General features: G+C 31.8%; 4 protein-coding genes across 4 annotated transcripts; 3 read left to right on the top strand and 1 right to left on the bottom strand.

The window, feature by feature from the left end:
• The first annotated feature begins 13,147 nt into the window (after window positions 1-13,147).
• On the top strand, window positions 13,148-13,811 carry LOC123690672 (zinc finger protein 593 homolog). The gene is made up of 2 exons (XM_045634475.1): window positions 13,148-13,348; window positions 13,453-13,811. The coding sequence occupies exons 1-2, from the start codon at window positions 13,237-13,239 to the stop codon at window positions 13,788-13,790; spliced, it is 450 nt and encodes a 149-aa protein (XP_045490431.1). The 5' UTR covers window positions 13,148-13,236; the 3' UTR covers window positions 13,791-13,811.
• On the top strand, window positions 13,780-15,199 carry LOC110993232 (serine--tRNA synthetase-like protein Slimp). Its single transcript, XM_022259403.2, has one exon. The coding sequence runs from the start codon at window positions 13,780-13,782 to the stop codon at window positions 15,151-15,153; it is 1,374 nt and encodes a 457-aa protein (XP_022115095.2). The 3' UTR covers window positions 15,154-15,199.
• Window positions 15,149-17,142, bottom strand: LOC110993233 (transport and Golgi organization protein 2). Its single transcript, XM_022259404.2, has 6 exons — window positions 16,806-17,142; window positions 16,628-16,738; window positions 16,244-16,364; window positions 15,801-16,022; window positions 15,492-15,590; window positions 15,149-15,344 (listed from the first exon to the last, which is right to left on the bottom strand). The coding sequence occupies exons 1-6, from the start codon at window positions 16,945-16,947 to the stop codon at window positions 15,227-15,229; spliced, it is 813 nt and encodes a 270-aa protein (XP_022115096.2). The 5' UTR covers window positions 16,948-17,142; the 3' UTR covers window positions 15,149-15,226.
• On the top strand, window positions 17,004-26,592 carry LOC123690683 (THAP domain-containing protein 2-like). Its single transcript, XM_045634548.1, has 5 exons — window positions 17,004-17,111; window positions 23,037-23,362; window positions 23,912-24,095; window positions 24,866-25,158; window positions 26,577-26,592. Exons 2-5 carry the CDS (start codon window positions 23,283-23,285, stop codon window positions 26,590-26,592), a joined length of 573 nt encoding a protein of 190 aa, XP_045490504.1. The 5' UTR covers window positions 17,004-17,111; window positions 23,037-23,282.
• The last annotated feature ends 154 nt before the right edge of the window (window positions 26,593-26,746 follow it).

The following is a 26,746-nucleotide window of genomic DNA, read 5'->3' as shown; positions in this document are numbered from 1 at the left end:
TTCTATCAGTGGCATATTATTTTTAATTTTAAATACTAGTAGTTTATGCCACTATCAAAAAATAGAGGGTATTAAAACATGGGTTTAGTTCAGCTACGGGCAACCTTTGACATGTTAGGGGCCAAACTTAAGCATGCAAATACGTGCGCGGGCCGCATTTAAAAGTACTTAGTGCATTTTTTAAAATTAAATGTTATAATTAAATCGTAAAATTTGCAATTGTTACAAACTACGGAAGTTAAATACACCGAAATCAATGAGACACTTGAGCTTGAAATTGGGAAACTAATCCATCGATATTTGGATTAATTTCCCTGATACAAACACGTAAAGAATTTTCCTAATAATTATCGCCCGTCTATGATGTCAACTATGTGTTGATTTATTAATAAATATTTATTTAATAAGTAATACACGAAAATAAACGAAAACGCACGAAAATAAACGAAGATATTCGAAAATACACCAAAATAAACGAATATAGACGAAAATAAATTATAACTTTCATCAATGAAAAGAACTGATCGCATTTATAAGATTTCATTGATCTTGATCAATTTCAATTGTAAGTGTATTTGAGCGTTTTGTACATTACATTTTATGGAAGGAGCAAATTAACTGAAACAGTTTTCCATGTTTTTGAAGTCGCTAACTGTTTGAAAATTGTTCCGACAGTAACTTGAGTTCTTCAGCATATTGAGCATAAGCAGTAGTAGGGATTCACGGGTTCTGCCTCAAGAGGCAGAACCCGTGAATCCCCGCGTGGGTGGCCAATATCAGCGTCACGGTATGACACGAAACTAAAAAAAAAAAAAAAAAAAAAAAGTTTGGTCTCTTTCCCCACTAAACAGACCGTGCTGAGTCGATAGCACTCACTCCCGAAGCGATATTTCTCTCTGTTTCGAAGTTAGGTTTTGCTATACGTTGCAAATTAATCGATTTATTAATCACCTCATAATAAGAATGTAACGTCTCGTCCAAATCCTCATTTACTAATCACCGAGTCAGTTTCGTATCCATAATTAGCAAATTACCATGCGCATTTACCTGCAAATGCACCAGGACAGATGAGAAAAGGATTTACTGAACATTAAAAATATGATTTCCGTGTTTTATGTGTTTATTTGCATTATGTTACAATACAACTTTACTAGTGTCATGTCATTTCTTGGCGAGTCATACGAAAAATTTCTGAGGTAATCTTCCAAGCTGAAACCCCAGAACTTGTAGTACAAATATACTACACAATACTCCCCACAAAAGGCAGAATAGATGTCCTGAACGCTAGCTGTATTATAGCTCCATACCCGACAATTTCTTCTTAAAAAATCCGCTATTACTCTAATAGGTTTACGTCCAAATGAATCAAAATATTCTCCAACTTTTTCGTGGTTGATATGAATAGCTACCCAATGAGATCCTGGTTGTGAGTCAGGGTCGAGATTGCATATAATAAATGTGGGTAAGTGTACGTGCTTTGGTAGGCGATTCGAGGGGTACACGCTATACTGGATGCTGGGATGTATTTTATGGAGACTCATTTGCAGGTTTAATGTATTCATTTTTACTCCAACGCGTTTGACCTTCTACTCTTTGTATTTAACAAAAACGGAAAGGACCCTTGAGAATCACGTTGTGCTTACTTAGCAATTTAATACTGTCTTCGAAAACTATCGGAAGTTTATCAGAGCGAATTCGCAAAAGCGACATTAAATCCATAACTGTTAAGATACTTGTATATTTAGAAATAAATAGATCTGCTTACGTTCAATATTTATTCATGATTTGACAAACTTACAATATTTAAAAAATTACACAAACACGGATAAAATCATTACATTACTTATTGTACATACGTTATATGACTGTTGTATTATTAACAAGTTTGGTATAAAAAAATAAAAACATTTTGATTACAATATACTATGATAAGAAATAACAATTATTTTAGTATTCAGAGAAACTTATTTTATATCAAAACATGACTTAAAATGAGTAGACATACTTTTATGATTGCATTAATTATGACAGATTCACATAATACTTTCTCTTTTCATAAAATACAAAAGTAGAAAAGTTGCAACGGAATGTAACAAAAATGAGATTCTGTAGTTGAAATATTATTATATTATCCCATACATTTTGAGATAATGAATCAGTCATACATAATAAAAACTTACAAAATGTGATGTATCCTAACTTTAATGACAAAAAATAGCATTTTTTCTTTTAAACATTATGTTTGGCGGTTAAATAGAAGCAACATTTACTAATAAAATGTATTAAAATTGACAGAAATTATAAGAACATAGGGCAGGAGAAAGTAAATTAGATATTTAATTATAAACTATAAATTCTTGTTAAACAGTAAAAATATTAACAGGATTAATGAAGATCTAAAACAATAACAATACTTGTCTTTTTAGTAATAAAAAATCAAAATTGTTATACAATTATAAGAAGAAACTAAAAAAATTTAAATACTATTACCTATTTTAACACCAAGAATAAGATTTAAAATTTACATGTTGTCATTAATAAATATTTATCCTAACTATAATTTTTTCAGAACTTTACAATTACTTATTTTACAATTTAAAGCTAGTCATTTGTCAGGTTATAATTTTTATGATACATTGAATTGCTAATTACCCTAAGACCATAACTTTGATTACACTACTTATTTATTAATATTATGATACAATTATAAATCTTAAATAATCCATTATACTAGTATTGGAATCTGTAATTAATTATTAACTATAAATATATTTATGTTGTGTTGTATAGATCTCTCAAAATCCTATAAGTAATTAAAATGTCATAGAACATAGACAAGTCGAAAAGTGTATGTAGATAAAACTCATGTGCGTATTCTAAAATATTTTATCTGAATTTTTGGAGTTTAAATTATGTAGGTACTGATTTCGAATAAGCCTCTTAGACCTTTAATGTGAATAGTAGAAAAATAATAGCAATAGGTGAACAAACAGTCTACTAGTAATAAATAAGACGCAAATGTTGACGATTTCTTAACACAAAAATAATCACATAATCTGGAGTTCCTCTTAGAGTGGAATAATATAGTTTTATACACTTAATTAGTTCTTATAGTGTTTTAATGCCATCCACCAAATTAAAACTTACACAAACTACAAGGTACATACGCGAATGTAAATACAGATATTAGTTTTATAAACTGTTCTATTAAACTGGCATTATTACATGAGTTACGTTTAATTTTGATACAGTGACGTTAAATATAAGTGGGTTATTTGTTTTAGTCTTTCAACGTCACATATTAATTTTATTAAAAGTTATTTATTTTTTCACATAACTGGCCGATAATAACAATGGAACACAACGGTAGGGATGGCGATTCTTTACGAAAAAGATCGATTTTTAAATCGATTCGAATCGTAGTCTAATGAATCGATTCACGAAAAAATCGAGGCCTACAAAATCGATTCTTAAAAAATCGATCTTTTTTTTTTTTTTTTCAAGTTTGCGTTTCCAAGGGTCCCTTAGTTTTTACGTCCTGGTGACAATATTTGCATGTGCCTCCGAAGTCTTTTTTAATAAAATGATTCCATAAATCACTTCTACCCGACATGCTGAAAAAAATATATTTATTCCTCATTTATTATATGTATTAAACTTGATAAACAATGATATTTTAAGTAATTAGTCACTAGTTTCGAGTAATATTCAAAATCCTATTAGGATTAGTTAGCATAATTTCTTAATGAATTTAAAAGAATATTTTATATGAAAGAATAGTTTAACATTTTATAAAAAAGTAACCTTTATATAAAAATAGCACCAAATGTGAATCGATTAATTAAGATACGAATTGCTTTAAAAATTGATATTTTTCGGGAAGAATCGCCATCCCTAGCCTGGCGATTACTTGATTAAAATAAAATTAGAGTAAAAGCGATAGTTTATTTTTAAAATGATAATGGGAGCTTTACTATTTTTTCTGTAAACAAGATGAATAATTTGATGCTTTGACGTTAAATAGATAATTGGACATAAAGTAATCGTGAATGAAGTATGAACACTTCCATCAATAAGAATTCCACATATTACTTATTAGTTATTTCAATGCTGATTATTCCTGTGTAAAAGTAAATTTAAATGATAATCACAACTAACAGAACAAACTGAAAATAATAGCGTCAAAGTAAAAAATAAGAAGCGCTTTACTTATTTACTTACCTACTCTCAATTAGTTATTATTTCGCAACAAACACTACATGAAAATCTGATGAAAATCAATCATGAAAATACTTATATTACGATAATAACAGTATTCATTAAACGACAACAACAAATGAATAATGCAATATCAATCGTCACAGATTATAAATACATAAAGTCAAAGACTACAAACGTAACTTTTCGTTTGCGTTACAGCCATTTCGCGAGTTTATGAGTAGTTAACTCTTTAACCGGCAGCACTCTTATAATTCAGGCACATTCAATTAAATGCAAATAATTGTATGGTTTATACCAAAACAGAAAAAATCGAATGTCGATTTTCAAGGGTGATATATCGATTCAGTGAATCGACACAGTACTTAATATCGATTTAAAAAATCGATATTTTCTGCTCGAAAAATCGATTCTTCGATTAATCGATCTCAGATCGCCATCCCTACACAACGGTAGTTTACCAAGGTCACGTAACAATAAATAAATCAAAAAATAAAAGAACAAACAAATGATTGTGATATGTGCCAGATTCATAGGTTACTCACAATTCGTATACATTTTAAATAATAAATATGGATTCCTGGTGTGTGATTAAAAAATCGGTAAATGCGTTTATTGGTCCGATAGATTGTAATGAAACATTTCCATCCCGCGGCCATAGTAAATTGGGCCCGAAGACCACAGCTAAGTTGCTGCTTGTCATCTTATTTAGGCAGCTACGATCTTGTACCTATAAATATTATCTCTAGTAGGACATAAAACTTAACAATTTGAATCTAGGATTTTTTTAACTATGAGAATGTGTGTATATGTTCATGGCATTTCATAAGTAGTGTTCAGTGCTTTCCAAAACTTTTGCTGGAAGTATGTACGAAATTTGTCTAAGTAATTTACTCTTTGAGGGATTCGTTATTTACTGATAAAATTTCTTCCAAATATTTAGAAGAAATCTTTGTATTGTAGGTAGTAAAAAACTTAATGTTTTGAAGCATATAAAAATAATACTAATTCTTTTGTGAAATCCTTCAGTGTATATATTTCAAATTATTTTAACTTTATTGAAAGGTGTATGTACTATATGTATAACAATCTAAAAATAATCAAAGAAATACAAACAATTATTTCATTTAGGTTTGAAGTGCCACAAGTATTAATCATCATTTTTTTTAATATATAGCAAACGAGCCTGCGGAACGTCCAGTAAGGGACGACTCGATTTATTTTTATATGTTATAGTAAAATTAAAAAAAGACAAATACCTTCCACAAAAACTGCATAATATACTTTAAAATCTTGTAATTGTCTAGAGGTAGCTTTTCGAGAATCAATATTTTCACCTTTCCTGCCTTCCTAGGTATTATCCAGGCTGAAAATATAAATTAAATACATTCCTTTAATTATGACCAACTTCATTAAAATTAGATTAACAATTCTACTCGTGTTTTGTACATATATTTTCTGTTAAGAAAAACTAATATTTTTATGCCAAGACAGAAATAGTTGTTTCCTAGAACTTTAGGACGAAACACGAGAGTAGTTTATTATTTTATATGAGTAAATATATTTTAGGGATTAACCTTAGCTTTATAGTATATACAAGTAAATACACAAATATACTAAACATGTATTTAGTAAAATCTGTAGTACATTTTAATCACATATTTATATTTTGTGTATTTACTATAAAGCTAAGGTTAATCCCTAAAATATATTTACTCATATAAAATAATAAACTACTCTCGTGTTTCGTCCTAAAGTTCTAGGAAACAACTATTTCTGTCTTGGCATAAAAATATTAGTTTTTCTTAACAGAAAATATATGTACAAAACACGAGTAGAATTGTTAATCTAATTTTAATGAAGTTGGTCATAATTAAAGGAATGTATTTAATTTATATTTTCAGCCTGGATAATACCTAGGAAGGCAGGAAAGGTGAAAATATTGATTCTCGAAAAGCTACCTCTAGACAATTACAAGATTTTAAAGTATATTATGCAGTTTTTGTGGAAGGTATTTGTCTTTTTTTAATTTTACTATAACATATAAAAATAAATCGAGTCGTCCCTTACTGGACGTTCCGCAGGCTCGTTTGCTATATATTAAAAAAAATGATGATTAATACTTGTGGCACTTCAAACCTAAATGAAATAATTGTTTGTATTTCTTTGATTATTTTTAGATTGTTATACATATAGTACATACACCTTTCAATAAAGTTAAAATAATTTGAAATATATACACTGAAGGATTTCACAAAAGAATTAGTATTATTTTTATATGCTTCAAAACATTAAGTTTTTTACTACCTACAATACAAAGATTTCTTCTAAATATTTGGAAGAAATTTTATCAGTAAATAACGAATCCCTCAAAGAGTAAATTACTTAGACAAATTTCGTACATACTTCCAGCAAAAGTTTTGGAAAGCACTGAACACTACTTATGAAATGCCATGAACATATACACACATTCTCATAGTTAAAAAAATCCTAGATTCAAATTGTTAAGTTTTATGTCCTACTAGAGATAATATTTATAGGTACAAGATCGTAGCTGCCTAAATAAGATGACAAGCAGCAACTTAGCTGTGGTCTTCGGGCCCAATTTACTATGGCCGCGGGATGGAAATGTTTCATTACAATCTATCGGACCAATAAACGCATTTACCGATTTTTTAATCACACACCAGGAATCCATATTTATTATTTAAAATGTATACGAATTGTGAGTAACCTATGAATCTGGCACATATCACAATCATTTGTTTGTTCTTTTATTTTTTGATTTATTTATTGTTACGTGACCTTGGTAAACTACCGTTGTGTTCCATTGTTATTATCGGCCAGTTATGTGAAAAAATAAATAACTTTTAATAAAATTAATATGTGACGTTGAAAGACTAAAACAAATAACCCACTTATATTTAACGTCACTGTATCAAAATTAAACGTAACTCATGTAATAATGCCAGTTTAATAGAACAGTTTATAAAACTAATATCTGTATTTACATTCGCGTATGTACCTTGTAGTTTGTGTAAGTTTTAATTTGGTGGATGGCATTAAAACACTATAAGAACTAATTAAGTGTATAAAACTATATTATTCCACTCTAAGAGGAACTCCAGATTATGTGATTATTTTTGTGTTAAGAAATCGTCAACATTTGCGTCTTATTTATTACTAGTAGACTGTTTGTTCACCTATTGCTATTATTTTTCTACTATTCACATTAAAGGTCTAAGAGGCTTATTCGAAATCAGTACCTACATAATTTTTTTTTTTTTTTTTTTGGAGTTTATGGCCTGGTATCTAGACCTTTAGGCCAAGTCTTGAGTAGTTTTATTTGGTTTATTATAATTTTCCCACTGTATTTTTGATAAATTTATATAGAGGCACGTAATAAGATCTATTTTTTAACATATCACTCAGGTGGCGGGAGGGATCTTGCACTATCACTTGATTTTTCTCTATGTCATTAATTTCACTTACAAGAATCAATCTGTCAAAAGAAAAGCACTCGCATACAAATATGAAATGTTCGATATCACCAACAGGATTATTGCAGAAGGTGCAGTGGCTGCTCGCCACTATGCCCAACCTAGCCAGGTGGGCCGGGACGGTGGAGTGACCAAAACGCAAACCTACATAATTTAAACTCCAAAAATTCAGATAAAATATTTTAGAATACGCACATGAGTTTTATCTACATACACTTTTCGACTTGTCTATGTTCTATGACATTTTAATTACTTATAGGATTTTGAGAGATCTATACAACACAACATAAATATATTTATAGTTAATAATTAATTACAGATTCCAATACTAGTATAATGGATTATTTAAGATTTATAATTGTATCATAATATTAATAAATAAGTAGTGTAATCAAAGTTATGGTCTTAGGGTAATTAGCAATTCAATGTATCATAAAAATTATAACCTGACAAATGACTAGCTTTAAATTGTAAAATAAGTAATTGTAAAGTTCTGAAAAAATTATAGTTAGGATAAATATTTATTAATGACAACATGTAAATTTTAAATCTTATTCTTGGTGTTAAAATAGGTAATAGTATTTAAATTTTTTTAGTTTCTTCTTATAATTGTATAACAATTTTGATTTTTTATTACTAAAAAGACAAGTATTGTTATTGTTTTAGATCTTCATTAATCCTGTTAATATTTTTACTGTTTAACAAGAATTTATAGTTTATAATTAAATATCTAATTTACTTTCTCCTGCCCTATGTTCTTATAATTTCTGTCAATTTTAATACATTTTATTAGTAAATGTTGCTTCTATTTAACCGCCAAACATAATGTTTAAAAGAAAAAATGCTATTTTTTGTCATTAAAGTTAGGATACATCACATTTTGTAAGTTTTTATTATGTATGACTGATTCATTATCTCAAAATGTATGGGATAATATAATAATATTTCAACTACAGAATCTCATTTTTGTTACATTCCGTTGCAACTTTTCTACTTTTGTATTTTATGAAAAGAGAAAGTATTATGTGAATCTGTCATAATTAATGCAATCATAAAAGTATGTCTACTCATTTTAAGTCATGTTTTGATATAAAATAAGTTTCTCTGAATACTAAAATAATTGTTATTTCTTATCATAGTATATTGTAATCAAAATGTTTTTATTTTTTTATACCAAACTTGTTAATAATACAACAGTCATATAACGTATGTACAATAAGTAATGTAATGATTTTATCCGTGTTTGTGTAATTTTTTAAATATTGTAAGTTTGTCAAATCATGAATAAATATTGAACGTAAGCAGATCTATTTATTTCTAAATATACAAGTATCTTAACAGTTATGGATTTAATGTCGCTTTTGCGAATTCGCTCTGATAAACTTCCGATAGTTTTCGAAGACAGTATTAAATTGCTAAGTAAGCACAACGTGATTCTCAAGGGTCCTTTCCGTTTTTGTTAAATACAAAGAGTAGAAGGTCAAACGCGTTGGAGTAAAAATGAATACATTAAACCTGCAAATGAGTCTCCATAAAATACATCCCAGCATCCAGTATAGCGTGTACCCCTCGAATCGCCTACCAAAGCACGTACACTTACCCACATTTATTATATGCAATCTCGACCCTGACTCACAACCAGGATCTCATTGGGTAGCTATTCATATCAACCACGAAAAAGTTGGAGAATATTTTGATTCATTTGGACGTAAACCTATTAGAGTAATAGCGGATTTTTTAAGAAGAAATTGTCGGGTATGGAGCTATAATACAGCTAGCGTTCAGGACATCTATTCTGCCTTTTGTGGGGAGTATTGTGTAGTATATTTGTACTACAAGTTCTGGGGTTTCAGCTTGGAAGATTACCTCAGAAATTTTTCGTATGACTCGCCAAGAAATGACATGACACTAGTAAAGTTGTATTGTAACATAATGCAAATAAACACATAAAACACGGAAATCATATTTTTAATGTTCAGTAAATCCTTTTCTCATCTGTCCTGGTGCATTTGCAGGTAAATGCGCATGGTAATTTGCTAATTATGGATACGAAACTGACTCGGTGATTAGTAAATGAGGATTTGGACGAGACGTTACATTCTTATTATGAGGTGATTAATAAATCGATTAATTTGCAACGTATAGCAAAACCTAACTTCGAAACAGAGAGAAATATCGCTTCGGGAGTGAGTGCTATCGACTCAGCACGGTCTGTTTAGTGGGGAAAGAGACCAAACTTTTTTTTTTTTTTTTTTTTTTAGTTTCGTGTCATACCGTGACGCTGATATTGGCCACCCACGCGGGGATTCACGGGTTCTGCCTCTTGAGGCAGAACCCGTGAATCCCTACTACTATAAGCAATATCATACGCAGAGAGCATGTTGAAATAGTACAGCAGCTTTGACTCCAGCAAGAGTAGATCTATCTGAAACACTTCCAAATGGCTGTACAAATCATAACTAAATCATACAAATTGGTTTAGAAAAAACACGTTAAGCCACATCTTCATTTTGGGTCACTTAATTCAGATAATGTTTTATCTTTTATTTTCATAAAGTCTGCTATCTCATTTCTAAACTCGTAAAACCATTTCAACATTTTTCTTTTGCCCACAAAATGTTATGTCGTTATATTCAGCTGATATTTCATCCAAAACGCCTTGAACTGACGATGGTCAAGTCCTCGGGATCGAAGAAAGGTTTTTACTACCTAGTCATAAAATTCTGGATTCAAATAGACTTACAAAACAAGTTCTGTTGGTGGATAATGTTTATCTGGGATAATAATATATTGTCATTTAATTTTGTTGCTTTAAAAAGTCCGATGAAAACTTTACATAAGCAGGCCATAAACGGTGTACCATCAGTGAATGCTCCAATTTACACCATGGCAAGCCAAATCTTGTGAATATCTTTTCAACTTCAATAAAAGTATCCTCTCCTGTAATGGTTCCTTTAAACAGCTGTAAAGCAAGCAATTCCTCAGTAACAGTGGACTTCTTATCAGCAGCTCGAATAAGTATAGTCAATTAAGATATGGAAAATAATTCAAAACCAGCAATCAGTCAATGTTGTTTTTATAGCATTAGCTATCATTCTATACGTCGAACAATAGATCGTCTTGGCGAACTAATTTTTTCAAAATCAATTTTCTTTTCAGGACACAAAATAGCGCAAACTTCTGACTTTGGTTCATTAAAGATTTCAGATGTTTAATAACCTTTAAATAGTTTAGAAATAGCAAAAACAATAAAACATTATTCCCTAAAACTTCATAAGTACTTTATTTTAAACCAGCTTACGCCTGCGTTGATTTCGTACATTTTAGCAGACTCTTGCGGCTTATACAACGATATTAATCATTGATAAACATGCTACGAATTATCAGCTGCTGTTTTATTTTAAATAAACAGAGGTATTTTTCAATAAGGCATTTGACAATTTCTTCTTCATTTCTTTCTTCTTTGCCCACATGTGTGGGTGTGGGTGAGTGGGGCTAAGATAATAATAACTCCTATCTATCCTATCGAAATTATTGCTGATTTTAGACCTAGGGAATGAGTAAAGGACGATAATTTTAATGCTGTAAGAGGTCACTGCTCTGTATATCATTATTTTGCATTTTATATAATAAGGTAACACCAACTAAAGTTCTCCGATCGTACAGTGAAATCATATTACTTTTTTTAAGTCGCTGGTGTTACGGGTGACTATATGAAATTCCTCTGCTTATGAAATCTAGGTGTTGCGTAAAAGATCTTTGATTGCTTTTAACGCGTTTCGAATATATCGCATATACTTAGTGGATTCCATATATAATACTGGCATATTCAACATGACTGCGACCAGAGCGTTGAACAAAATTGTTTTAGTCGTACAACCAAAACAATCTGCATTCCGTTTAAGAAATCCGAGCATTCGCGGATGTGGTGACTACTTTATTGAGCTGAGATATAAAAGTAAATTTTTTGTCAATAATTCCAAGTCACGTATCTCCTGAATCTCCTTTAATGGCGCGCCGTCAAGCTCATACACGCTAACAAGTGTTTTTTTTTCCTTGTGTTATATTAAAGTATATTATCAAAACATACAAATAAGTGATTAAATATATGTATATATAAATAAAGCAATACACCCCATTTAGATTAAATTTACACCGCTAAAGTTTAAATATTAATTATTAATAACTTCTATTAGACAAAAACAAATAAAACCCAATAGGTACATAAAATATTTTATGAACCCATATAAATCATATAAATGTATTTACCTAAAATATCTAAATAGAACAATAAACTAAAAATAAAATAGTCTTATTAAATATATATATAATATAATATAGTATAGCGTAATATAATACATATAATATAATGTATAAATATGTTATATAAATATATATAATATAATATAATAAATAATGTATAAATATAAAAAGTAATTAATATAAACCTGTTATATCAGGCTATGCCATCAATGCCACATCTAGTAATAAGTCCAATCCTAAACCTATGTTTTTGCTTGGTTGACCGTTTCGAGTCTGTTGTGTCTACCTGCATTTTTGTTACTGTATTTGTTTTGTGAATTTTTGTATAGGTACCTTCTGTGCGTTCTAGTAATAATTGTTTAGTCTTGTAATGTTTTTTTCTCAGTAAGCGAATTTTTTTAATTCATATGAGAAATAAAGTTATTCTAACCGTAATATATTAAAGAACTTATTTATATTGAGGATCATACCATTTAGAAAAAATGTATACCATGAAGGTCACTTAAAAGTAAAGCAGCATCACAGACAGAGTTAATAACTTTGGAAATGGCTTCGTTCCATTGCGTTTGTATTAATTGTACGCCAGCAGAAATCTGCTGTTAGGCCATCATAATCATCAAATCGCATGCGGCGGTGTTTACGGCTAAAATATCGCCTTCACCTAGAGGCAGGTTTTATGATATGAGCAACAAAAATATAATTGGTACCTCACAATAGCCACAAGACCAAATATAATGTTTGCCGTAAGTTATTTGTCTCAATTTATTACAGGAACAGCATTTCTTAAGAGGAACGAGAGTACTAGGTACTTAAAACAAAGTGTCGGGATAACTTTCAAGAAGACTGAAGATGACTTACATGGGTTGGTAGATTAAGATGCATTGTAAAATAGATAGAAAAAGTTTGTAAACGATATGATAACGTCATAATCCATACATTTATATTATCTACTTAAAGCCTCACTACATCGACATTCTTTAAAGGAAACTTTTTATATTGTCTATATACAGGGAAAGTGAAATCTTTTTGAAATTGTCATTCCAAATAAAAAGATTCACTTTTCGAAAAGATATAGTAAAATAATTCTAACATTAATAATTCCATTATCCCGGTCACTTTTTCTTTGGTTGATGGTACTTGTGTTATTGTGTATGTCAATTGTCAACTATCAAGTGTCAATTCTGAATTCACCATTTCATTGGTTTTATTTTAAAAAACGATACGAATAATTAGTTAGCCAGGCGTAAATAAAAATATGACCTATAAGCGTAAAAAATATCATCATGGTGATACGCATTTAAAAAAACGTTGGCGAGTGCGGAATAGAAAGAAAGATTTAGATGAAATTGATGCAGATCTCAAGGAAGGTAAGAATGTCATAACCACATGGTGTCAGGTGTTGACAATTCATGTTTAGGTTATAAATAAGACTTTATATGTATTCTGATAACGACTATTTTATTATTTTCAGATAAATCGGAAAAGTTATTGAATCAAGATGTCGATTTAGATTTACCTGGCGCGGCTCAACATTATTGTTTACATTGCGCACGATATTTTATTGACGACAAAGCTCTTCAGGAACATTTTAAAACTAAAGTTCACAAAAGAAGACTTAAAGCATTAGAACTAGAACCATATTCGATCGAAGAATCAGAGCGGGCCGCTGGACATGGAAATTTCAAACTTCCCAACAAAAGAAAAATAGTAACTCAAAATTCTGATGTTATAGACAAGGATGGTGACATTGTTTTAAGTGAAGATTTACCTACACCTATCAAAAAGAAAAAAGTTGATAATGTTGCATAAGGCTTTAATAAAATTTAATAATAAAAATGTTTTTAAGATTCTACCAGTCAGGTCTTCTGCATTGTTTATTAATGGGTCAAAAGCAACTGAAAACTTTGCATTTATAGTACCTCATGTTGATTTTCAAAACCTAATGAAAGATAAGGATATGTTACAAACTATGATTATCAAAAGAAAGTCTAACTTTGATATACAAAAATTAGAGAATCTATGGGAGGTCTATAATGATTTACGGACTCTAAAATTGCAACAAGAAAATACTAAATCTAAACTATCTAAAGAATTATTAGAATTATTGAAATTAAAGAAAGAAGGAAATGAAGTTGAAAAATTTAAAATTCAAATTAACTTAATCAAAGAAAATATAAAGAACCTAAAAAGTCCCCTATGGTCGGCTGAAGAGGCAGCAATGGTTGAGGCTTTAAAAGTGCCTAACTTACTGCATAAATTGACACCGGACCATGAAAAAAATGTTATATTTCAACACAAGTCACCACCCAGCACAAAAAAGGATCATAATGTTGTTGGGAAACAAAAAAATCTTATTAAATATTTAGAAAATACCCATACTTCAGTTTACCTGTTGGGAGATGCAGCATTATTTGAGTTAGGTGTAAAGTTTTACTTTAGTGACTACCTCAAAAGAAGTAATTATATGCAATTTTCTAACCCAGATTTTGTTAAAAGTTTGGTTGTGGAAGGTTGCGGTGTAGATCATACAGATCCTACATCTACATTTATTCTTCATCACCATGATGATACTGCTTTTAACAAAGATAAAAGATTGCATTTAACTGGTGCAGGCTCTCTATATTCATTCATGGCATATCATACAAAACATGTTATGTATAGTAAAGTTTTACCACTTAAATATTTTTCTTTAGGTAGGCAATACACTCCATCAACAAGTAAAGAAGAAAACCATAGTTTGTTTAATCTCAGTCAATCTTCAGCTGTTCAAATATTTGAAGTTGCAAGAGATAATAATGAATTAGATGAACTGCTTCAGGAGACTTTATGTATGGCTAAGACATTATTTAATGAGCTAGGCTATCATTACAGATTAAGCTATGTGGCAGCTGACAAATTACATGTGTGGGAATCTTTAAGAGTTGCTATTGAAATGTACTCAACTTCTCAGAAGAAGTACATTGAAATTGGTCACCTTTCTCTTATTGGAGATTTTATGAGCAAAAGACTATTGTTTACCTACACAGATAATAAAGAAGCTAAGTTCCCACATATTTTATCAGGTACAATTTTGAATATCCCAAAATTTCTTGGTTGCGTTTTAGAACAGGATAATGAATTTTCTATTCCAGATGTATTTAGAGTGGAAAATTGGTCAAATAAAATAATATAGACAGAAATGTATATTTTTCTTTAAACAATTAAAAATATTATAAATATCCTTTGGCTTTAGTTTTATCCTAAAATTATAATTTAAAATTTGATCTTTTCCAACTTGGACAAGACAAGTTGATAGGTGATTGCATAGTAACTTCTATCAGATCAACTTGCCCACTTTTTGAAACTAGCATCAAAGTATGTGTCCTGCAAACAAATAAAAATAAAAAGATAATTGACTTAGTGTTTTTGATTGCCAGATGAAATTTAACTTAAAAGTTAATATAGGTTAGATACTTTAAAGCATATAGAAAGTTATTACACTAAAAACAAATTTCATTATTATTTAGTTACCTTGTTCCATAACGGGCTGATGGTATGCAAACAAATATTGATGAGAAACATTTGTAGTCCATTGGTCTTCGATTTTGTAGAATTGGGTCTGGTAAATGTCTAAAAAGTTAGAAGCTATAAGTAAGATGTTACACAATTCACAGGCCACAAATTGTAAGTAGTGAATCTGTATTAATTTATTACATTATATAATATTAATAGTTTTTTTGTTTAAACAAGCAGACACATTGCAATGTGCAGCAATATAGAAATATAAGTTTCACAATTTACAACCATAAGAAAGTTTGGAACAAATTTATAAACAAAAACCTTTCTTTAGATTTTAAAAAATCTAAAAGACTTTCTATCAATTTTGATTTATCTTCAATAGCTTTATATTCTTCGCAAATTTTTAGCATTCCTTCCCTTCCAGCTACCACCTTTGACAGAGGAGTATCAGGCAAGTTGTTTGAAAATCCTACACATTTCTGTTTCCATGACTGCAAATGATGTGTTGCATTTGTATATGTTTGAATAAGGGGTTCTTTATTTCTGAAAAAGATACATAGTTTTAGTAAAAAAGTCGAAAATGTATTAACCAATTTGATTGTAATTAAACTTTGATTTGGTAAAAAACATATGTATAATGTGATAAATTACAGAAGCAAGAGCCAGACAGAGCCAACAAGTTTTACAAAACTAAGTGTATGCTAGCTTTAAGTAGTTGGTGTTCTTAAAATGCTTTTAGATGATTTGGTTTCTATAAGGCTTACCTTAACTCTACTGTCACAAAGATAAATCCATTATAGTCATCTTCATTATCTTTCATAAAGGGCACATAATTTTCTGTTGTATATTTACTTTTTATATAGTCAGTTACAATCTTTCCTCTACCTTAAATTATGGAGTAAATAATTGTCAAACCTAGTTAGCCTAACCTAGCCTGTAACTGGGCATGGGTTAGAAGAAATTCTATCTTTTGAATTGCGATTAGTTTGTTTTATTATGCCACTATCACAGATAGCAATGTATTTCATATTGATTCATCATGTAAAAACAAACAGATTTTGCTTATATTTATTTTAATCTACTTTTGCCATTGTACTACCTAATAATTGATTAAAAAGATGTAAGAATAAATAGCATAGAGTACTTACTTTTAGGACTTTCCTTTTTAATTTCAGGATAGTTAAGAAGTAAACCAAGCTTCTTCTCAGACGACGAGTAAGCTAACCATGTGCTTTGACATTCCGCTTCTAAATCAATACCTGAAAATTTATGTATTGTTATTATTATTGCATTATGAGGAAATGTTTAAAAAGTTTTTTTTTGTACCTCCAAAAATAGTGAGGTCTTCCTTCCACGGAGCCATATTCTGTGCTTTACGATCGAAAAATTCATCCCTATTTGCAGCTAAAATTAAACTGTAGTTGCTTTCTGGATCATGGTAACCAGAATATATAAAAACTATGCACATTCTTGTTTAACTTTTTCTGAATCGCCTATTTATACGTAAGCGATGACAGATATGGTAAACGTTATCAGGCAATTATTTTTATTTGTTACATATCCAGACTTTGGCCAGACAGCTTTAAGACTTGATAATAATTTCAAGATAGATTTTATGTATTATGTTACTAGGTACTTTTTTTTCCCTTTGGCTCTTACACTGTTTCTGTTTGTGCATTAGCCAGCGTCAAGTATGGGATTTTTATAATTCGTTGTTTTAATTATTTACAGTTTATGCATAATGAAAAAACTAAGGAAACCAATCGCGACATAACATAAATAATTGAAAGCGCATAAATTTTTTTTTTATTTTTTTTTTTATAATATGGCCCGCACGGTTTGTGCATTGTGGCCCAGGGTCAAAACAGGGAAACGGGTAAAAAAATAAACGTAACGGATGGAACGGAATTAAGGAAAGGAAAATCTATAAAATAAAAGATCAATTCTTATAGAGATAGATATAAAAGGAGTGTAAGAAAAGATATTTACATATATACACATTCATAGGATCTAAATTTTTATATCATTACTTAAGATAAAAGCTGCTAAAACTTTATATATATGTGGGTCCATTGTTGAAAGTAAACAGGATATGGATGAAGGGAAAGGAATTTGAAGGGAAATGAGACCGTCGATAAGAGCCGACCGTTCGCGCCGAGAACAAACAAAAATGATGTGATTCAAATCAGCTTCAGCATATCCACATTCGCACGTAGGGTTGTCAATAATATTAAACTTAGCAAGGTGAGCTGGGGTGCAGACGTGTCCCAGACGCATACGAGACAGTATTGTTGTAACTCTTTTACCGAATCTCAGTCTCCAAAACCAGGGCTTAATGGGTATAGAAGGTTGAATAGCACGATAATGGCGACCTTTTGAACGATCTTGATTCCAGGATTCAGTCCAGGAATTCCGGAGATAAATCCCAGAAAGAGCCATCAAGTCATGCGCATAGTTTCCAAAAATATCCACATCTCCACTATCCACTGCCTCATTGGCAATACGGTCGGCTTTTTCGTTTCCAGATATTCCACAGTGACCAGGAATCCATGCAAACGATACGGAATAGTTTTCTTTCAAACATTTCAATAGTAAGTTTCTAATTTCGGAAATGACAGGGAATTGATAAAGTGATCCAAATGGGAACCGGGCTAGGGCATTTAAAGAACTAAGTGAATCTGTAAAAATTACAGTTTTTTGAAGTTTCAGTAGAAGGATGTATTCTATAGCTTTGAATAGGCCAATACATTCGCCAGTGAACACGGAGGATTCAGGAGGGAGTTTAGTTTTTTGGACAATATTGTAGTTAGAATGTATTACACCAACACCTACACATCCATCACTGGAATGTTTAGATGCATCTGTAAATATTCGATGCCATTGTGGCCACTTAGTGTCAACAATATAATTAAATGTTAACTTTTGGTTTTTCTCAATTTTAATAAGACCTATGCTAGTATGTATAACAGGAGAGATTATAAGGGAATTGTAACTATATTTAAACAAAGGATTGGAAGTCGCTTGGTGAGTAGGAGCCTTAAGAGAAGTAAATCTTGTGAAACTTTTAACCAAACATGGTGTGCGTTTGTTTTTCCAAAATTGAGAAGTGTGGATTATAGATGTCAAGGATGTTAGTTTAGATGTAAGGATATGGTTACTAAATTGCATACAGCGGAATAGGAATTTATCAGATAGAAATTGTCGGCGTAAGTTTAATGGTGGCTCTACACATTCGGTTCTCATACAGTTGATTGGGGTTGACTTCATAGCTCCTAAGACTATTCTCATTGCTTTTGCTTGAATACTATCCAATTTTTTGAAAGCAGAAACATTTCCTGGTTCCAACAGGAAAGTACCGTAATCCATTACACTTCTGATTATGGCGTTGTAAATCAGTTTTAAGGAGTGTGAATGCGCTCCCCACCAAATGCCCGATAAACATCTAAGAATATTTAAATTTCGTTCACATCTCGCTGTTACATACTCACAGTGGGATACACCGGTGAGCTTAGAATCTAGAACTACCCCCAAGAATTTGATATTATTAGTCGAGGGAATCAAAACATTATCAAACTTTACCTGGACCGGGGGAGGCTTACGCATTCTGGAAAACAACACAACCCTGCTCTTGGATACAGATATGTCTAGACCATTCGAAGTCAGCCATGAGTTTAAAAATGAAAGGGAAGATGTTAGAGTTTGACAATTATTTTCAATTGATTTGCCCGATTTGTATATAAGAAGATCGTCTGCATATTGTAGTACGTTTGTTGATGCCTGCAATGATGTTTCTAAATCATACGTATAGATGTTATAGAGCAAAGGACTGAGTACAGAAGCCTGTGGTAATCCTTTCCATACGGTCCGAGATAGTTTGACATCTTCAATAAATAAATTTATGTATCTTTCACTGAGCATATCTATAATAAAGTTTGTTAGAATTGGTGGTACGTTTAAGCATAGCAGTTTTTCCCTGAGAACCGATATAAGAACATTGTCATAAGCTGAGCTTATATCTAAGAAAGTAGCTACTACTGACTCATTGTTTGAAAATGCTAATCTTATGTCTGTAGTGAATATTGCTAAGCTATCCATTGTGCTTCTACTTTTTCTAAAACCGAATTGGGTCGTTGCTAATAGATTTTTATTCTCTAAAAACCATTCTAAACGGATTTTTACTAGGTGTTCTGCTATTTTCATTAAAACAGAAGAAAGGACAATGGGTCTGTAAGAAGAAGGATCATCGGTTGGCTTATTCTCTTTTAAAATAGGTATAATTGATTGAGTGATCCAAGACTTGGGAATGCACCCAGAAATCATAATAGAATTTATAATATTTGAGTACAGCATCAGCACTCGGTCCGAAAGATTTTTCAAAAAAGAATATGGAATCCCATCTTCTCCTGGAGTAGAGTCTTTTACCTTATTAAGCACACCTTTAAGTTCGATCAAAGAAAACGGAGCGTTTATTCCACTTAAGTCATCAAAAATGTAAGCAGGAATAGTTAATGGAGGAAATCTCTGTTCCGGTACAGAAGGGGGAGCAAGATGATCCATAAACTGATCAGCTAGAGTTATTGGTAATTTAGAAGAAGGGGAATTATTATATGCAGATCTAAATCTACGAATATTACGCCAGACCTCTGACGGGCTGACATCTGGACTAATGGAGGCACAAAATGATTGCCAACCATCGTATTTCTTTTTCTTAAACAATTTTTTAGTTCTACGGGCAGATTCTAAATATAACTCGAAATTTTCTTCTGACATATCCTCGCAGTATTTTTTTTCGGCCTGTTTTCTTTCTTTTATTGCAGCTGTGCATTCATGATCCCACCAGGGAGGTGAAGGAATTTGCGATCGGATCTTAGTTTTAGTGCAAAAAGATTCATCGGCAGCTTCAATCAAAACCTGAGAAAGAATTTCTGCGGAGATCTGGCTACCTTCTTGAGAATAAGTATTAGTTTTCTGCTCTACTATTTGGTTGAATAATTTCCAATCTGCGTTGTTTAATCTGTATTTAAAACGAGGAGAGCGATTGGTTTTGATAGGTTTGTATGAGGGAAAAGTAATTACAAGTGGAAAGTGGTCACTACCATACGAAGATGCTAGAGGGTGCCAGTCCAAAGTTGAAGCTAAATCAGGTGAACATAAAGATAGATCAGGCGCACTTGCACCTTCGCTTGGACCAGTAACACGAGTTGGCAGCCCAGTGTTTAAAATACATATACCATGAGAATCTATAATATCTAATAATTGATCTCCATAATAGTTGGAAGAAGTGCTTCCCCAAGATTGATGTTGGCAATTAAAATCACCTAGGACTAAGAAAGGCCTTGGGAGGATGGAGAACAGTTGATTAAGATGAGAAAAAATATTTACATTAGGACGAGAAAAATAAATAGATACTATACAAATTTTATTTACAATAGCAGCAATGACTGACAAGTCATCACCGAATGAGGGAAGTGGAAATAAGGAATAGGGGAGATTATTTTTAATGACTATGGCAACACCGCCATAGCCGTCAGGTCTGTCCTGTCGGAGAATAACATAACCTGGAATTCGAAATGTCAATTTCGGGCGAAGCCATGTTTCCGACAGAGTTGAGACAAAAGGTTCAAATTTATTATGCAAATAGATTAAATCGTTTTTATTGCAGATTGCGCTTCTGCAATTCCACTGGATTATTTGTTCGCGTTCTGGACGCATAAGTGGATTTTAATTGAGTTAAGGAAGCAAGTGTTGGGCGGCGTTGTTCGGTTACATTGTTGTCAGAGTTAGAAATGGATTTTATTTCAGTCAAAAGTTGGATAACATCAGAGATTGAGAACATTGTTTCATTATTGTTGACGTTACTGTTTATTAAAGCGACCCCGTTAGGAGAAGCTGGAGCATCATAGTCCTTTATTAAACTGAAGTGTTCTGTTTTGTTATACCCCAGTCGTTTTAGTTTGGGGGTTGTTGGTTTAACAAATATGTTTTTCTTATAAGATCTACTATACGACGGAATCGAGGAAGAGGAAGGCGATACAGATGGCACAGGAGAATTAGGAGAATTATGCATGTTTGAAAACTTTACTATTTCAGCAAAAGATTTTGAGACAGGATTATACACTTTGTTTGCTTCTGCATAAGATACACATTTCTGAGCCATATATAATTTAATTTTAGTCTGTCGTTCATATTCTGGACATTTCCTATTTGTAGCAAAGTGTAGACCTGAACACAGACAGCAAGATGCTGCATCATCTTGTATGTTGCATGTGTCCCCAGTATGGCCTTGGCCACACTTGTAACATCGGGGTCGAGAGTTACAATTGGACTTAGTATGACCAAATCGGCAACAAGAATAACACTGAATAGTGGGGTATGAATAAAGTTCCACCGGTAGGGCATTGTAGCATACAAACACATGTTTTGGTAGAGCTTGGCCATCAAAAGTTATAACAACAGTCTGTGATGGCTTCCACTCAGGTGGGGAGCTGTTACGCACTTTATAATTTAGGCGTCTAATTTTTATTATTCCTCTGCTGCCTACAGGTAAAGAGATATTGTCTAATATATCTTCAGGAGACCATTCTGCGGGAACACCCCGCACAAGCCCCATTCGAGTCACATTAAATGAAGGAATAAAAGCTTTAAAATTATTAATTGTCAGGCAAGGATTATTAACAAATTCATTTGCAAATTTGTGGTCTGAAAATGATAGGGAAATTCGGTTTCTGCCTATCCTTTTAATGCTACCATTAATAATGTTTTTAAATGAATTTTTCTTAAGGAAATACCCAAATTGGACTGGGTGCAAGGAGGCAATGCCAGTATCTGAAGAAACTTTTTGCACATGAACTACAAATGGCCCTATGTCATAGGCCTCATAAAATGATCGGCCTGTAGGGTTTTTTGGAGACTGAGAACTATCTGATGGGGGGTGTTGTTGGGTATTAACAGTAACACTTGTATTATGTGCTGGGTAACCTTTTTGCTGAAAACTATCTATATCGTTAGCGTTCTTAATCTCAGTACATAATGAGGGAAATTCAATATCCGGTATTTGGCACGAACAATCAGTCTCTTTTTGCTTGTTACGACGCGTCGGGTCAAATCTTTTTTTCCTCTTATTACAATGTTTGCAAATTTTACCTAATCTCATTCTTTTACGGTCACTCCGTTGATCCACATCTGTGTCTACACTGGACTCGTCCAGTTTAGAAAATCTATTTTCTACTATAATATTACACGCAACCTCAGGGGGCGAGCCCCCGATATCCGGGGGCTCGTTCATTTTTTCGCCTGATTCCAGGCCTTGAGGAAAAAGTATAAAAACTTACCAAATGCTGAAGAATATATACACAAATTAAAGAAATAAACAATTAAGTTAAACTACTACATACAATATATACAAATTGATCTTTTATATCAATTAAATTAAATTTATAAATTTTACTAAAAAACAAAACTCCCGCCACGACCAACGTTTCCCGCCTTTTTTTTCAGCGCATAAATTTACAAAAAATCAGAATAATTAATAATGGAAAAAAATCAAAATTATACTAGGTACTTACTATGCCGTTACCAACTAACGTTAAACTATAGACTTAGTATATACTAAGTCTATGCGTTAAATGCGTCTTGTGTTGACTGTTGGTCTTAGAGTATTAAGCCAGAAAGGAGTCGCCTTTACGCGCGTCCCCCTCTGTCAAAGTACGAACCCGCTGGACATACCCGTTATATAAAACTGTTTCTCGACCCTTCCGCGCCATTCCGGTACGACGCTTGTTAGTGTAAAGAGCTCCGACAAAAATGACTGGATGCAGTGTATTCGGCTGTAAAAAAAGGTCTGACACATCGAGTGTACAAAAAGACAACGTGACATTTCATCTGTAAGTATTTTCTTAAGTAATATTATCGTATATTATAAGAATACGTGAAAATCAAATAAATATTCATTGCCGAGTAATGCCGAGTCAATGTTGCCAGTTTATTGCAAAGTTCCGCACTATAACGTTTTTTGTGGCTTAATTTTTTATTTGCATAATTTTTTTACTAACAGATGGTACTTACATAGGGATCATATTGTTCAATGACTTAAGTAAATATGCTTTACTATTGATTATTAGTTGTCCTGTTCGTGGATTCGCTCACAAGTACTTTGAAGGTTTACCCGACACTTCAAATTTTCTTATTATACTAATGTCTTTAATTAATGAAGAAAGGGCGTGAAAAATTATAAAAATTTATCACATGAATTTATCCTAATAATGGTTATTTTCCTAAGTTGGTAGTTAGCCACACCAACGCCGGTTTACGTCATTTTAGAGAGGGGACACATACTATTTTTTATCGATAAATTATTGAACGAATGAACAATATACTGTATTTATGGATACATTTTTTTAGTTTGAAATAAAACAGTTTTATTTTTATTATAGATTTCCAAAAGACCCTATCCGTCGACAACAATGGATAAAAGCTTGTGAAAATCACAGAACATGGCTACCCAAACGTACAAGTAAAGTTTGCTCCGATCATTTTGATACGTCATGTTTCTTGTTGCTGGCTAACAACAAAAGAAAATTAAAGGAATCAGCAACACCTACTTTTAAATTACCAAATGTAAGTTATATCTAGTTTCGATGCAAACATGTAGGGATCTGTAATAACGTATTATGTATTCCATATAGTTTTGAACATCCACTGAAGTAACTAAAAAACGATTAATTGCTTTTCCAACACCAATGTATACCTATTCTTTACTTCAATGTATACCTTAAAATATAACGGTTTTCAGAAATTTATTCTGTCAACATACGAAGCAAATAGATCTTTATGATTGTTATTTTAAACTAACCTTCTACTTGCGAATTCGTCTCGGCGGATTTTGGATTGTAACAATTTTTTGACTATCCCTTGGGGACCTTACACATTTCCGGGATAAATCATAGTCTGTGTTAGTAGTGCTTGTTCCCTACACCCCCCAAATTTATTAGCATTATACCTTGTCTCCTTCAAACTTAAACACAATAACAAAATTAATTTGCAGCTCAATAACGCGTTCGTCATATAAGTATGACAGTACAAGATTGAAACACTGATTTTGTATTACAAACTTGTTGTCACGTTAACAAAGTATGGCGCGATTTGTTATTGAAGCGCAACTAATTTTGTAACCGTGTTTAAGATTGATAGAGACATGTTATTGGAGCAGGACGCATCGCCTTTCAGACTGAGTATCAAACACCAGTAAAAACCGGTTTTTACAGAAACAGGGTTTCAAACTACTAGTCGACTGCAATTCTACACTATCCGTGTGCAGTCACATAGATACAAAGCTCAACTTACGCCTCACGGACTGTAGTAATGTTATTTTATATGGTATTTTGTAGGCTGACTTCGAAAAACCAACCGATTGCCAACCAGCGAAAAAAATGAGATTTGAGTCTGAAACCTCGGCTAGTTCACCACCCCACTCATCAACTTTTCGCTCTGAGTTATCAACAAATCATGTTTCACCTACTACAAGTACTAATGTTTCTTGTTATAAATTGGACCAAGAAACACCACGAAAACGGAAATTAAGAAGAATATTAGTTCAAAAAAACAAACAAATTAAAAGACTTCAGTCGAAAACACGATATTTAAAAAAGAAAGTTGCTAGTTTAAAAGAAATACTTGATGAGTTAACCAAAAAATCTTTAATAGATAAAGAAAGTAGCAATAAAAATAAATTGTTTTAATGTCAAATGATTATACAGTTACATGATGTTTTCATATTAATAAATACTTTGATTGACAATGTGTTTAGAAACCCCCTGTTGTACTTTTTAACCTCTTTGTAATAAATATTTAAGTACGTAACGTAAAACGTTAAAATATTTAAAACGTAACAACTGAATGATTGAATGAATAAATTTTATCGACATTCCTTATCGACATGGTGGTAGCTCTAATTATCTCGGGATTGTTGCGTATGTGTGCTGTACATGTAACGTGTAAAGATACGATTTCTTTAAATGTGTGCGTTGCGGTTACTCTTGTGTAAGCAAATTAGGTTTGTGTGCGTGTGTACAAACATTGTGCAATTTGTTTCTGTAGTAAAATTTTGTCTGTGTGAGTGCCTCGTCCCCCGCCGATGTTTTGGCAGAAAAATTAATTAGCATCGTTCGAGTGATGGCGTCTCCTTTCTGGCTTAATACTCTAAGCTGTTGGTACTATTATAGATAGTTGATAGAACAGTCTCGACTCATTCTTTCGAGTTTCGAAATTTTTCAAAAATATTCATGACACTAAAACAGATTCACTATTCAAGTCAATATTTTTTTTACCTTAAGATGTCTTAAATAATAATTCATTCTAATAGATTGGTAAAAAAATTAAATGAATCCGATATAACATCACATTAAAAAACAATGGGATAAGCTAGTTAAAATACATAATATTTACATAAATATTAAATCTTAATATTATTATTGACTATGAAGAAAGATAATAGATTATAATACTATAAAGGATAAAGCAAAAGGCAGGAGATTTTAGTCGGAAACGGACCATGTAGTAATAACATGTAGGAATTCAAAAATAAATTATGGCCGAGGTCACCAATATCTTCTCTACAGTCACAAATATTACTGTCAACTACACGAATCCTTGGTAAATGATGAGGTGTACATACATATCTAAAACGCATTCTCGAAATGACAATTTTAGAACTTTTAACTTCAAAAAACCATGGTTTACTGGGGATCCTAGGTTGAATTTCAGCCTTTGATCTTGCTGCTTTTCAACCAAACATTATTCCATGACTCCCAATGATGGGTTTTGGGAAGAGTAGCTAAATCATCTATGTACGGGATTATATCTATATGGCTGTTTTAGATTTTAATAAGTTCTAAAGCTTTTAAAGGAGAGAAAAATTATCCAGTAAAAACCGAGGATGCAGGAGGAAGTTTAATTTTTGTTTTATTTTATATTGCCGATGAACAAGGCCAACTCCAACACAATCATCAACAGAGATTTTAGAAGCGTCTGTAAAAATATAATCCCATCTATTAAATTTTGTTCCTCAACTTTACTCATAAAACGAATATTTGTCTCTAGAATATCTTGCTTCTGATGCCTATTGCCTATTACTGATGATATGATGCTTACTCATCTTATATCCGGAGCTAGACATGAATTAAAAAATTGATCTGTGTTATAAATATGGGTAATGATGGAGATTGATATTGGCTGAGTATTGTTAAAAATTTACGAAAACTTATTATTAG

Source organism: Pieris rapae, chromosome 3 (genome assembly GCF_905147795.1).
Source record: "Pieris rapae chromosome 3, ilPieRapa1.1, whole genome shotgun sequence".
In the NCBI taxonomy this organism is placed as follows: Eukaryota; Metazoa; Arthropoda; class Insecta; order Lepidoptera; family Pieridae; genus Pieris; species Pieris rapae.
Note: the sequence above shows the minus strand (reverse complement) of the source record. Positions and strands in the feature narration are given on the sequence as shown.